The following is a 13,319-nucleotide window of genomic DNA, read 5'->3' as shown; positions in this document are numbered from 1 at the left end:
CACACCCCTCTCACTCTCTCTCCCACACTATGCGACTGCTTACCTGGCGGCAGGACAAGCAGCTTGCACTCCACTTACCTTTTTTCCCCCCACCAAAATAATAATTATAATTATAAATTAAGTTATGGGTTTGGGCATGATGCTGCTTACCTACAAGCCGGGTCGTAACACACAAGTGAGGAAGAGTGTGGAAGGTGGGAAATTAGTTGGTTTTGTTTGAGATGTCAAATGAAGAATGGAAATGAGTGAATGCAGAGGAAATATAATTCTACTCTATTCTTTTCTATTCTTTAGCCAGATATCATTATCATCAGGGACGTGCACAGGAAGGGCCATTCTGACCAGAAAAAAGGGCAGCCCCCCCCCCCCCCCCCCCCCCCCCCCCCTTCATGGATTCTGCCTCACTCTCCATCTCAATATACTCCCTTGTTGGCATCCTGTCCTGACTTTCTGTGTCGTCCCTTTCCCTGTTTTCCAAGTCTGTTCTGTTCTCATCTGGGTCTGGCTCTGGCTCTGGCTCTTTGTCTTTGTCTGCAGTTGATATACTTGGCTCATCATCTGTCCAATGATATATTATTGTTACTATTATAAGGCCCACTAGAAGCAGTGGTATGTTATTTCTGTTCTGCTCAGGCAAGATCTTTGAAAAGATCTCTAAAATAGCCTATACTTTTTTAAAGATTACAATTATTTAGCATTTGGCTCTTTATCCCTGTACTTTCTAGCATGGTCCTTTCATCTCATATTTGGTATTCAGCACTTAGGTCTGCCTGTCCTATGTGTCTCCAGGTCCACATTTTTCTCTGGTCTGGAGGCTTATGGTTGCTCTTCATCTTAAATGTAATGTAATTATAATACATTGCCATTAGTAGGCTAAAAATATGAGTCTGATGAATTAATCAGCCTACACATTGTTATCTTTATCACAATTCAATGTCTCTGTCTCACCTGCTGGTTTGCTTTTTTGTAGCCAACCCTGCAGGGATGTGCTCCCCTTTGCTGCCTCTCTCTCTCCTGTGTAATCTTTTCCCTAGGCATTCCGCACTACACTTAACAACACTAGTGATAGGATTTAGGCATTTAACCATTTTGAATTAAATAATTCATGTGATGCATTACTTCCATAATGTATTCTTCTTGTTAAAACGAAATGTTAGAAACTTACCATCAGCAGATATGTAGCTTAGTTTTCCTACCAAAAAATTAGCATGTGATAACGGGCTGGTTGTCTCGTAGCCAAGCTAGCTGTCTGATTTAAGAAGATTTAATTAATTTCATAAAACTTGCAGTTGCTCATCAACACAGAAGAAGACAACCGTGACCGTCTCTTGAGGCAAAGAAATGCAGGCTCAGGTGTAGGGATGGGAATCGAGAACCGGTTCCTGTTAAGAACCGGTTCCCAGTGGACCGATTCCTTGACCGACTCCTTTTCGATTCCGCTATCGATCTAAAAAAAAAATTAAAAAATAGATTTTTTTTTCGATTCCGCTATATATACTATATATACTTTTTTTTTTTTAAATATACATTTTTAGATTTTTTTATTTTTTTATTCCGGTATCATGTAAGTGCCGTTTAGGTATGTCTGCCAACATGGCGTCTAGGCAGAGGTGTGGTTATATTTCACGCAAAAAGATGACCTCAGGGCCACTTGCAATGCTTGCAAAACGTCTCTTTCGTCAAAGGGGGGAAAAACTACCATTACTTCGAAACATTTGTCCATACTGCATGCAATAACTTTGCAGGAATGTCTCGTTTTAGAGCGCTACGGAGTGAGGATAACGTTAATGAATCTCAACCAAGCAACAGCAGCGCGGCTAACGTTAGCGCTTCATCTGTTAATATTGAAGGTAAACTCTAACAGTCTATTGTGTTAGTGCCATTGGTTTCATTGTGTAAACCAGCTTTCACTATTTGTTTATGTCAGTTTTATTGTTAGTTCAAGGAGAATACACTTTAAAAAAAAAAAAAACAGCACTGTAATTGGCAAGTTCAAATATTATTTAGCACAGCGGTTCTCAAACTCTGGTATATCAAGGACCCCTAAACTGCCACAAATTAGACCAGGGAGGGATCCCTATATGATAAGATTATTTTCCAGGCTCCCCCATCTGATTTTTGAGTTTAGATGTTTTATTACAAAAATTGTATGAAACCCATTACCAAATCAGTCATACATTCTGTTACTTATGGTTGGAATTATAGTCAAAACAAATACTTTTTTTCTTTGTTGGGACCCCCTAGCACCCCATCAAGGAAAAGGATCCCTGGACTATGGGTCTCTGGACCCTACTTTGAGAATTTGTTGACCTATTCTTAGGTTTGTTTTTGGTTATTTAAAACATGTAAATGTATACATACTGTATATGCGGTGCATCATCTATTCAGAGAATATTATATAAAAGAAAATTAATGTAAATAAACCGTTTGTACTCTTTTTTTTCCTTGCCCAAAAAGAATCGATAAGAGAATCGATAAGGAATTGAATCGATAAGCAAGAATCGTTATGGAATCGGAATCGTTAAAATCTTATCAATTCTCATCCCTACTCAGGTGCCGGTCGCGTGCAGTACCGTAGAGTAAACAGAGTAGGGGGCATGCCCAAACTAGTTACTTTGCCCTCCCCTACTGACTTCCACTCTCGTTGCCCATAGGCTTATCGACTGGAAGTGAATAAGGCTACTTTATGAAATGTTTCGGGTGGCGATTTTTTGTTTTATCTAGGTCTACATGAAATTCGGCAGCTGTTTAAATATACTATTAAATTACTATTTAAATTGTATTTATGTTTTCCCTCGGAGAGGCACTTTGACTCGATGAGTGCAAACGGGCAGTTGCCCGGGCAACCTTAGCCACCCCCTGTGCACGTCCCTGATTATCATCATTATCAGCTACATAATGTTATGTCAGTTCAATGTGTGAAATGTAAATAAGTTCTTACTTTTTGCTCAACCCTATACATGTACTTTCAATCAAGGCCAAATAAATCACTTTATGTTTCGTAGACGCTTTTGTTCATTCCAAATCATTTCAAGACAATCCTAGTAACATTAAGTTATTTATACAATACATAGCTACATTTTAGGACAGCAAAACAAAATTCTTAAAACAAAGCTTTTCTGACATTTTATCCTGTTTTATTGCATTGTCTGTGTACAACTGTTAGTTTGTTAAGGACCTGTGATTGTGTAAAACTTACCAGATGGGGCTTACACCAGTGACTTTTAACGTGGTTGTAATGTTTAATAAACAAATGACTTGAGTTGTCAACGTGTTCATTTCGAACTGCTGGGGGATGGCATCATTCAGTGTGCTTTTGAGTGATGCTTTTCAGAAATGACACACAACAAAATGTAGTTTGTTTAGTTTCCTGTAGTCTGTGCATATCACTGAAACACACAGCAGTGATACTTTCCAAAACCTTTTTGTTGATTTTCACTACCCTAATGCTTAAAATAAAATACTGTGGTGAAATATAAACCAAAGAAAGTCATAACTTTTTAATAAAAATAACTGAAATGAACAATAACATAATCCATATGTTCATTTATGTGGAATATATTATGTTTCCAGGAAGATGGTGTGTAATGGGCAGTAAGTGAAAGTGAAAGAGGACAGGAATAGTTTCAGATCCCACCTATAATTCTCTAGTAGCACTATAATTCTGTAGTTACACAACATTGTCAGATACACTTCTGCAAAATCCTTACCATGAAAGGAAGCCATTCAAATTTATATATTAAATGTGAGACCCATTTCCTCAAGCATTGCAGCCTGGGAAGTGAAAGTGATGTGAACATGGTGAGAAGTAGTGGTGTCAGACTGAATGGAATTAGAAAAGAAAATTAAATGTGACATGGAGACTTCTGTCAATTTATTGACTAACCTTTTTCAGTGTTGCTTGGAATCACTATCTATGAGTATTAGTGCTCTTTTTGTGAATAGTACTAATTATTCTGTGTATGCATCAGCAGTGTCATACACAGCCATAATTTCCCATGTCAGTCTTACAGGGTATGCTCTTGTGTATTCTCATATCCAAGTGGGCTTGCACATATACACATATATGTATATACGTATATATATATGTTTGTGTTTGCCCAAGAGATACAGACAAAGAAAGAGAGGGGCACTACAGGTACATGAGGTATGTGTGATGATAAGTGGGTTTTCATAATAAGCACTGCAGGACCTTGGCTTGGAGGTGATGCTGTGGTATCAAAGGCTCTACTGAAGGCTGCGCCATAACTAGCCTGATACCCCAACGTTCTCTACCATGCAGAGAACCAGTGTGTGTGTGTGAGAGTGCATAGATGTAATATGTGTGGGTTTGTGTATTTGTGTGTGTGTGTGTGTGACAGAAAGAAAGTGGGAGAGAAATATTGCATTCATATGTGTTCCTGTCTGGGAGAGAAAGATTTTTCATCAAACTCTGGAATGACAGTTTTTTGCTCTCTCTGACAGTTTTTTGCTCTCGCATGGAAAAAAGGGTAAGTAAACAGCACATTTTATTTTCCATTTAAGACAGTTGTAGGCTGTGAATGGTTTTACATTCTCTCTTATGAGTCACTTAGTTATCTTCAATTGATTTCTATAGATTTATCTCATGGTAAAATTGGATTTCAAAAACTGTTGCCATACCTTTTTGCCTGAGCTTATCCATGAATTTCTTGGCAATATCAGGCTTGAGGGAGCATTTGAAAGCAGAAGCTAAAGTATGCGGAACTGGTGGCGGAAGCGAAGCAACGGGGTTGACAAGTTCACAAAAGACCAGTGGAGATAGGTGTTAGAGGTTTTGTAGCAAAATTAAGCACAACCCATCTGTTGGATTTTGGTTTTCAAGGATGATCAATCAAAAGAGTTGTCTGAGACAGCTGAAAAATGCGAGGCAGTGGTTGTGGCTGAGAAGCTCAAAAACGTCTTGGGGTCATGATTAAAACTGAACTAAAACTGAAATATGTGAAATGTTGTCGGTGTATCTTGAGGTGTATCTGTTGTGTTGTCATGTGTTGTAACCCATCCTGAGTATAGAGGATGGTTGGTCTTGGACACCAGACACGGCTGATGAGCCTTATGAAGGTGTTGTGGGCCTAATTCAACAAAACACTGATGAAGGAAGGTGCCTGCTTGAAAACCGCAGTGAAATGCTCACAGAGGCAGCTTTGTGTTGTTGCTGTATCCTGCTGCTCAGGTTCTATGACCTGAGTCATTTTCTACAGTTTCTTTATAGTAATTGAGGTAAGCAGACACAGGTTTATCTCTGTAGGGATCTTTTCCATTTAGTCAGACACTTATGATTACATTATGAGCCTGTCAGTGTGTAATAAAAGTGATTTACTTTTGCTGTGGATGCATGCCCCATGGGATAACATTGTACAGCCGGTTATAGCATTCTAACTCAATACTGGACTGATTTAGATCGTTTTTGTCCCTCATAAAAATTTGGACACAAAAGGATGTGAAAATAGCGCCAGGTGTAGAGATCCCAAAGTTCCCCTTTAACATCTTTTCCTGCATATAACTTAAATGACAGTATAACAGACACATTGTTTTCAGTAAACTTTTATTGTTTAATTCATATTTACAACAGTATCGTAATCAACATGTAAAACAAAATTCAACATTGTATAAATTATATCAACATTCAGTATAAATATCTTCATGAACATCACATGCAAACAATACATTTCACATAACACTTGACAAGAACACACCCAAAAAAGGGTATATTACATTTCAAATATAAAATAAAAAAATAACATCCATGTGAAACACCTGGGATTCTTGCTGATATGTTCTTGATGTGGATAAAGTAATAGCTGTCTTTTGTCTGACCTCGGAGAGAGATCAGTGGACTTGTCCAATGCAATTTACTCTGCACTCTGCACTCTGCATTTTATTTTACACTCCTGCAAAACAACAGAAAAAACAGATAATCATTACATAAATATGATTAGAATACATATACACTATACAGTATACAGTATATCTCATTTCAAGTCTTTGATTTTCTTCTACAAGCCAAAATTGGTACAGGGAAACCTAAACTATTTTACCTCTTTTTGACGGCACTCTTGATGTAATTCCTGGCAAATTTGCTTTCTGGATTCAGGCACTTTTGTCCTCTGTTGTCCTTGAGAGTGACACTGTGGACACAGATAGATGTAAACAACAGATTCACAGACCATCATTAAACTCCACAAGGCATGAAGTTATAACACATCAAACTCAACAAGGCATGCAGTTATAACACATCAAACTCAACAAGGCATGCAATAACAAGACATAACACCATAATGTTCTTACATGATTTCCACGTTGGGGCATGAGGGGGAAGGGGGGAACACCTCTAGCCGCTGGATTCGCTTTGGAAGAATGACGTTGGCCCCTCCATCCTGGCACCGACATCTGCCCTGAGTATCCCGTTGCCCTGAAAATCAACGTGACCACCTTTGTTACAGGATGTCCAGCTGAGACAATAATGTTGTTGTATCACTGTCCCTTTTTACATTGTGACTACTATTTCACAAATTACACAACCTTTTCACATGTATGAAAAAAACATGGCCAACAAATGACTGGATCCCTTACCTTTCACAACTACAAAGAGCATGACGGCAAGAAGAGAGATGAGAGCTGCTGACTTCATTGTTGAAATGGGTGATGATCTGTCGTCTGTATCAGATGTTGTATCGACGTGAGGCTGTGAAGTTATCAAACAGTGGCAAACTTGCCTGTATTTATTCTGTCAGATCTGGGGGTTTCCCTAAACATTGCATCACCTTCTTCTTGTCCTGCATCAAACCAGACACTTCGGTATTTTAACTTTCACATGTCCTTTTTTTCTTCTGCCCCATTTCTTCATTTAATTTCCGGTAGTCTGTGCATATCAGTGAAACACACAGCAGTGCCACTTTCCATAACTTTTTTGCTGTTTTTCACTACCCTAATGCAATATCTTAAATAATCCAAAACAATATTACAATATAAAAACATTATGGTCAAAAAACAACCAAAAGTAATCACTTTTAAATAAAAATACCTGAAATGAACTGTATAATCCATAGGAAAGGAGAGAGAGGGATAGAAGAACTACAGAAACATTGTGTTTGTTTAATATGGCGCTATATAATATAAATACAATGGAATTTAACTTTTTAAATAGAAATAGCTGCGATGACCTGTAACATAATCCATAGGTTCATTTCAGTGGAAAAATTGCAGTTTCCACAAAGTTGGTGTGTAATGGGAAGTAAGTGAAAAGGGAAAGAGCTCAGGAACAGTTTCAGATCCCACCTATAATTCTCTAGTAAACTATTTAGCACTTACTCTGTAGTTACACAACATTGTCAGATACACTTCTGCAAAATCCTTACCATGAAAGGAAGTTATTATAATTTATATATTAAATGTGAAACCCATTTCCTCAAGCATTGCAGCCTGGGAAGTGAAAGTGACGTGAACATGGTGAGAAGTAGTGTTGACTGACTGAATGGAATTAGAAAAGAAAATTAAATGTGACATGGAGACTTGGCTAACCTTTTTCAGTGTTGTCTGTGTGTCTGTGTGTCTGTGTGTCAGGGTTTTGCAGGATTTAAACTTAACTGTCAAAAAGTTCAACACGCAACAGATCCAGAATTCCAAATGGTAAAACACAGATCTCAACTTAGGAATTCAAAAAGGGTAAAGCACAAAAAATTCAAGACTTATCCCACACAGGCACAGTATTCACAGAAACAAGGCAGAGAAGTAATACAGGCATTCACAGACGAGGCTTGGAATCTCTCACCAGACTTTAGGTTAGACTCTGAATTTCTTACCAGGCTTTAACTTACGATCCGACAGAGAATGGGATGTGGCGACTGGACTGGGTGAAGGTGTGAGGGAATACAGTGGTGGGGGAGTCACAGTCTTTTAAAAGGGACAAAAGCCCTTTTCTTGCCACAGTGAGAAGGGAGGAAATTCACCTTCTCACAAAGCTAATTAAACAGAACCGGCCTGTGGCAGGCGGTGAGGGCGGAGTCTCGGACAAAACAAGAACCACATGGCATTACAAACAAACACAGGAGCACATGGCATAACAAACAAACAGAGGAGCACATGGCATAACAAACAAACACAGGAAAGCACATGGCATGACAAACAAACACAGGAAAACACATGGCAGCCATCGTCCCTTGGCTAACAGAGGGGATACTAACATTGTGTGTGTGTGCTTTATATACTTCATCAGTATCACTGAAAGAGTGTAAATGTGACTTTGCTGCAGTATAGTCTATCTGCAGAAAGCTGCTGTATTTCCACTGTCAATCTAATATGGATATGCTCAGGATATGGCTGCACCCGTGTCATACACAGATCATTTCCCATGTCAATCTTACAGGGTCTGCTTCTGTGTATTCTTATATCCAAGTGGTCTTGCATATAAACACATACATGTTGTTACGACTTTGGCGGGTCTAGGCCCCACCCTGTGATGTTGGCATGCCTTGTTCTCTCTCCCTGGCTTTCTCAATCTCTCTCTGTCTCTGCAGCAGGTGATTGGGGACAGGTGTGTGCCTGATTGGCTGGCCTACAAAAGCCCTGACCAGCCGGCAGTCGAGGCTGCTCTGGTCCTCCCGGCGTTTGGACTTTGGTTCTCAGTTGTTTTTTGTTTGTGATACCCCTAGACTGATTTTGCATGGCATTTTAGCTACTTCTCATAATACTTTTGCATTATTTTTTTCTTAATATTATCTTTATCGTTTAATAAATGTACTTTATTTTAATTGAAATCTGCGTGGCCTCTCCTTCATGTTCATGATTAGAGCCACAATATACATGTGTGTGTTTGCCCAAGATAATTTTTGAGAATAAACAACTTGAGGTTAACTCTATGCCAATTAATGAAAGAGACAGTAGGATTTCCTTTGTGCGAGAGGGGTAGAAAAGTGAACAGTAATGGCAGATGGGGTAAATTGCGGTATTGGAGATTGCTGGCTGATTTTGATAGGGGACTTCAAGTTCCACAGTGTGTAATGACTGTTATAAGACTAGACATGGTGTTGTATTCTGAGTGTGAGCGCTTTGTTTACTTTACCAAGTAAACAATTCCCTTTGAAGATGTGATTGAGGGAGCCTTTGAAAGGAAGAAGCTAAAGTATGCAGAACAGGTAGCGGGAGCGAGGCAACGAGGTTGGCATGCAAACAACAGACCAGTGGAGATACAGTAGGTGTCAGAGGCTTTGTAGCAAAATGTACCACAACACTTTTGATGGATTTTGGGTTTTGAGGATGGTCACTCAAAGGAGCTTTAAAAGTGTTGTCTGAGGCTGCTGAAAAAGCGAGGCAGTGGTTTTGGCTGAGGTGCTTGCAAAGTACTTGTGGTCGAGATTTAAAACTGAACTAAAACAGAAATATATGAAATCTTACTGAGGAATATCTTGGGGTGTATCTAGCGGGTCCGAGCAGCAGTCCTCCTCAGGACACACCACACCGACCCCAGGCCAGAAGCGGAGCGGTTTCCGCTCACCAGCCCGGAGAGGCTGGCAGAAGCACCCCTTCCGCCCTGCCTCTCAGCCGCCCGCACAGCAGCAGTCAGCTGCGCGCCCGAACCAGGGCGCAGCCCAAGCTCCACGGCAGCATGCTGCTCGCCGGGGGAAGGGCCAGGGCAGACCGCCGGCCACCTGATCTGAACAGTCGACCGCCGAAAAGACAGGGGGGAGCGGTGGAGGCCCCACCGCCTCCACAGAAATCCGCCCGTTGCTCTCATGCACAGTTCATGTCAAGCACGGTAAGCAGGTTCCCACAAGCACCACACTCAAATGTCACAGTCCCTGCCCCAGTAGGCGCAGTGCTACGGCATGCTTGTGCAACTCCCCCCGCGGTGCACACAGTGCACTCGCACCCTCCATTTTTTTTTCGAAACCATGAGGGGGCAACCCCAGATCTCGTCCCCCTCCCTAGGCGGAGCGGGCGCAGATCTAGGTTTAGACTCATTGGCTATGAGCGGGTTAGTTCCCGACCTATTCAACTCAAAGCCCAGTCTGGCAGGCTGCGCTGCGAGTTGGCGCTCATGCGCAGTGTCACCATGGGTACTGAAAACGATCACAGCGGGGTACGTGCTGCAGTCCGCCCGTCCCCCTCCGTCATTCGGAGGGGTGATCCAATCAGTGGTGCAGCAGGGGCAGTCACATTTCCTACAGAAAGAAATAGACTCCCTGCTCCAAAAAGAAGCAATAAGTGTAGTGCCTCCCGAGGAGGCAGCATCAGGCTTCTACAGCAGATACTTCCTGGTCCCCAAAAAGGACGGGAACTATCGGCCAATACTAGATCTACGTGTGTTGAACAAAGCGCTCATGCCGTTGAAGTTCAGAATGCTGACCCCCCGCCGGCTAGTGCAGTTCATAAGACCAAACGATTGGTTCATCACGATAGACCTAAAAGATGCTTACTTCCATGTCCCGATCCACTCCAGACATCAGAGATTTCTGAGGTTTGCGTTCGGAGGAATAGCATACCATTTCCACGCACTCCCGTTCGGCCTGGCTTTGGCACCAAGGGTTTTCACAAAGTGCGTGGAAGCAGCCATCGCCCCGTTGCGACAGCGAGGTTTGCGCTTATTCAATTATTTGGACAATTGGCTCCTTTGCGCTCGCTCCAGGGCAGTAGCGGTGCAAGACTGCCATCTAGTGGTGGCACACTTGCACCGACTGGGCTTTGTAATAAACAAGGAAAAAAGTTCTGCGCCCAGGCCAGACCACACATTTCCTGGGCATGGTTCTAGACTCCACCTCCATGGAGGTCAGGCTGTCTCAAGACCGAATAAATGCCATCAGATCATGCGTGCATCAGTTCCGGCTGGGACAGTCAGTCTCGTCACTGTGCTGCCAAAGGCTAATGGGCATGATGGCATCAGCCGCGATCGCTCTCCCTCTGGGGATGTTGCGCATGCGGCCTTTTCAAATGTGGTATCTCTCCTTGAGACTCAGTTCAACCAAGGACAGACACCGCAGAATACCGGTGACCCCCAGATGCAGGAAAGTCCTGGCAATCTGGAGAACCCCGCGGTTCCTCGTGGCGTCAGGCCCCATGGGCATAGTGACGCACCGCGTAGTGGTAACCACAGACGCCTCCACGAAAGGGTGGGGTGCGGTCTGCGAGGGGGAATATGTGAACGGTCGCTGGTCTGTAGCAGAGGCCGTGTCACATATAAATGTATTAGAACTGCGGACGGTCGTCCTGGCACTGCGGCACTTTCTACCCAGATTAAGTGGTCAGCATGTTGGTAAGCATGGTCAGCATGTTGGTAAGGACGGACAACACTTCGGCATTGGCGTATATAAACCGCCAAGGCGGAGTGCGCTCCCCGTCGCTGTACCACTGGGCGAACCACTTGCTCCTGTAGGCAGCGGTTCACATTCGTTCCCTCAGAGCAGTTCATATTCCAGGCCACCTCAACTACGGGGCGGACCTGTTATCGAGGGGCGACCCTCAGGCAGCAGATTGGTGTCTACACCCTCAGGTGGATCTGTTTACCAGCAGACAGAACACCTGCTGCCCTCTCTGGTTCTCGCTAGGGGGCGACAACCCCCCACTGGGCATAGACGCACTGAGCCACCAGTGGCCGAGCCTGCATCTATATGCGTTTCCCCCGGTTCCGCTCCTCCAGCAGGTGCTGGGCAGGGTAGCGGACGAGGGCAGGGAGTTGTTGTTGATAGCCCCCCACTGGCCTAGCTAGCCGTGGGTAACGGATCTGATCAGTATGTCAGTGCAACAGCCTTGGGAGCTGCCTCTTCGGAGCGACCTCCTATCACAGGCGCACAGGACAGTTTGGCATCCCCGACCAGAACTGTGGCGTCTCAGGGCCTGGCACCTGAAAGGAGTAGGCTCCTAGCTTCAGGCTTGTCAGACGCGGTGGTGGCTACGATACAGGGTTCAACCCGGGCTCTGTATACGCTGAAGTGGCGCAGTTTTGAGCGATGGTGCGCTGCGCGTCAGCGCGACCCCGTTAACTGCGCGCTGGGCGTCATATTAGAATTCCTACAGCAGTTGTTTGATGAGGGGAAGGCGGCTTCCACTCTCAAGGTGTACTTGGCGGCCATCTCAGCCTGCCATGCAGGCATCAATGGCATTTCCCCGGGCAGTCACCCGCTAGCGTCACGCTTTATGGCGGGGGTGAGACGGCTCAGGGTGCCTGATAGACACCTCATACCCTCATGGGATCTGCTGGTTGTGTTACGTGCTCTCACAGGGCCTCCATTTGAGCCCCTGGAGACGGTGGACATAACATTTGTCTCTTTAAAGGCCGCGCTGTTACTGGCATTGGCGTCAGCAAAGCGCGTTGGTGACATGCAAGCCCTGTCCGTCAGCCCATCGTGCCTTCAGTTCTCGATCGCTGGGGACAAAGTGGTTATGCGACCTAATGCTGCTTACACACCTAAAGTGGTGGCAACCCCATTCCGCAATCAGGTGATTGAATTAGCAGTTTTCTCGCCTCCTCCTTTTGCGTCAGCAGAGGAGGAACGTTTGAATAAGCTTTGCCCAGTACGCGCTCTCCGCTGCTATGTAGAGCGCACTGGGGCATTCAGACAATCAGATCAGCTGTTTGTGTGCTTTGGCGCACGTGCAAAAGGCAGACCTCTATCAAAACCGAGCCTCTCCCGTTGGATAGTAGAGGCTATCGTGTTATTTTATAAGAGTTTGTCTTTAGATCCCCCGGAGAAGTTGCATGCGCACTCTACGCGGGGGGTCTCTTCTTCCTGGGCCTTACTGAAAAGAGTCTCAGTAGAAGAAATTTGTAAAGCTGCAAGCTGGAGTTCTCGCCACACTTTCATTAGATTCTATATGTTAGATGTGGCTGAACCTAGTTTTTTACAAGGTGTTCTACAGGCAGGCGATATTTGAATCCCCTGGCCTGAGAACGATATAATGATGTATGTGTTCATTAGCGTCTACGTGTTACGTTGCAAATGAACCATTCTAGGGTTGTTTTCCTACAGGCGAGGGATCACTGATCCTGGTCGCCTATGTATAAAGGATGTGCCCTATAATGTTCACCACCAGCTACTGTATGAACCTCTAGGAGGGCAAAAGCAATGTGAAAGTTGGTGTGTGTGATTGGCTGCCACTGTATTATCACGCGGGAATATATACGGTCCCATCTGTTATATCGCAGTCCTACTGCGATAGGGAACGTCTCGGTTACTTACGTAACCTCGGTTCCCTTAGCAGGGACCAGATATAACAAGAGTTGCGTGTACAGTGTTGCCCTTGGTTTGATACTTCTACGCTCAGTTTTCTTTCCAAGGATGATTCGATCTGTGCTCCTGAATTTATAG

General features: G+C 43.7%; 1 protein-coding gene across 1 annotated transcript; it reads right to left on the bottom strand.

Annotated features, from left to right (window-relative positions):
* Nucleotides 1-5,549: 5,549 nt before the first annotated feature.
* On the bottom strand, nucleotides 5,550-6,709 carry LOC105901102 (C-X-C motif chemokine 11-6-like). The gene is made up of 4 exons (XM_012828496.3): nucleotides 6,592-6,709; nucleotides 6,307-6,430; nucleotides 6,057-6,146; nucleotides 5,550-5,909 (listed from the first exon to the last, which is right to left on the bottom strand). Exons 1-4 carry the CDS (start codon nucleotides 6,647-6,649, stop codon nucleotides 5,897-5,899), a joined length of 285 nt encoding a protein of 94 aa, XP_012683950.2. The 5' UTR covers nucleotides 6,650-6,709; the 3' UTR covers nucleotides 5,550-5,896.
* Between the last annotated feature and the right edge of the window lie 6,610 nt (nucleotides 6,710-13,319).

This window comes from Clupea harengus, chromosome 7, assembly GCF_900700415.2.
Source record: "Clupea harengus chromosome 7, Ch_v2.0.2, whole genome shotgun sequence".
NCBI classification, from domain to species: Eukaryota; Metazoa; Chordata; class Actinopteri; order Clupeiformes; family Clupeidae; genus Clupea; species Clupea harengus.
Note: the sequence above shows the minus strand (reverse complement) of the source record. Positions and strands in the feature narration are given on the sequence as shown.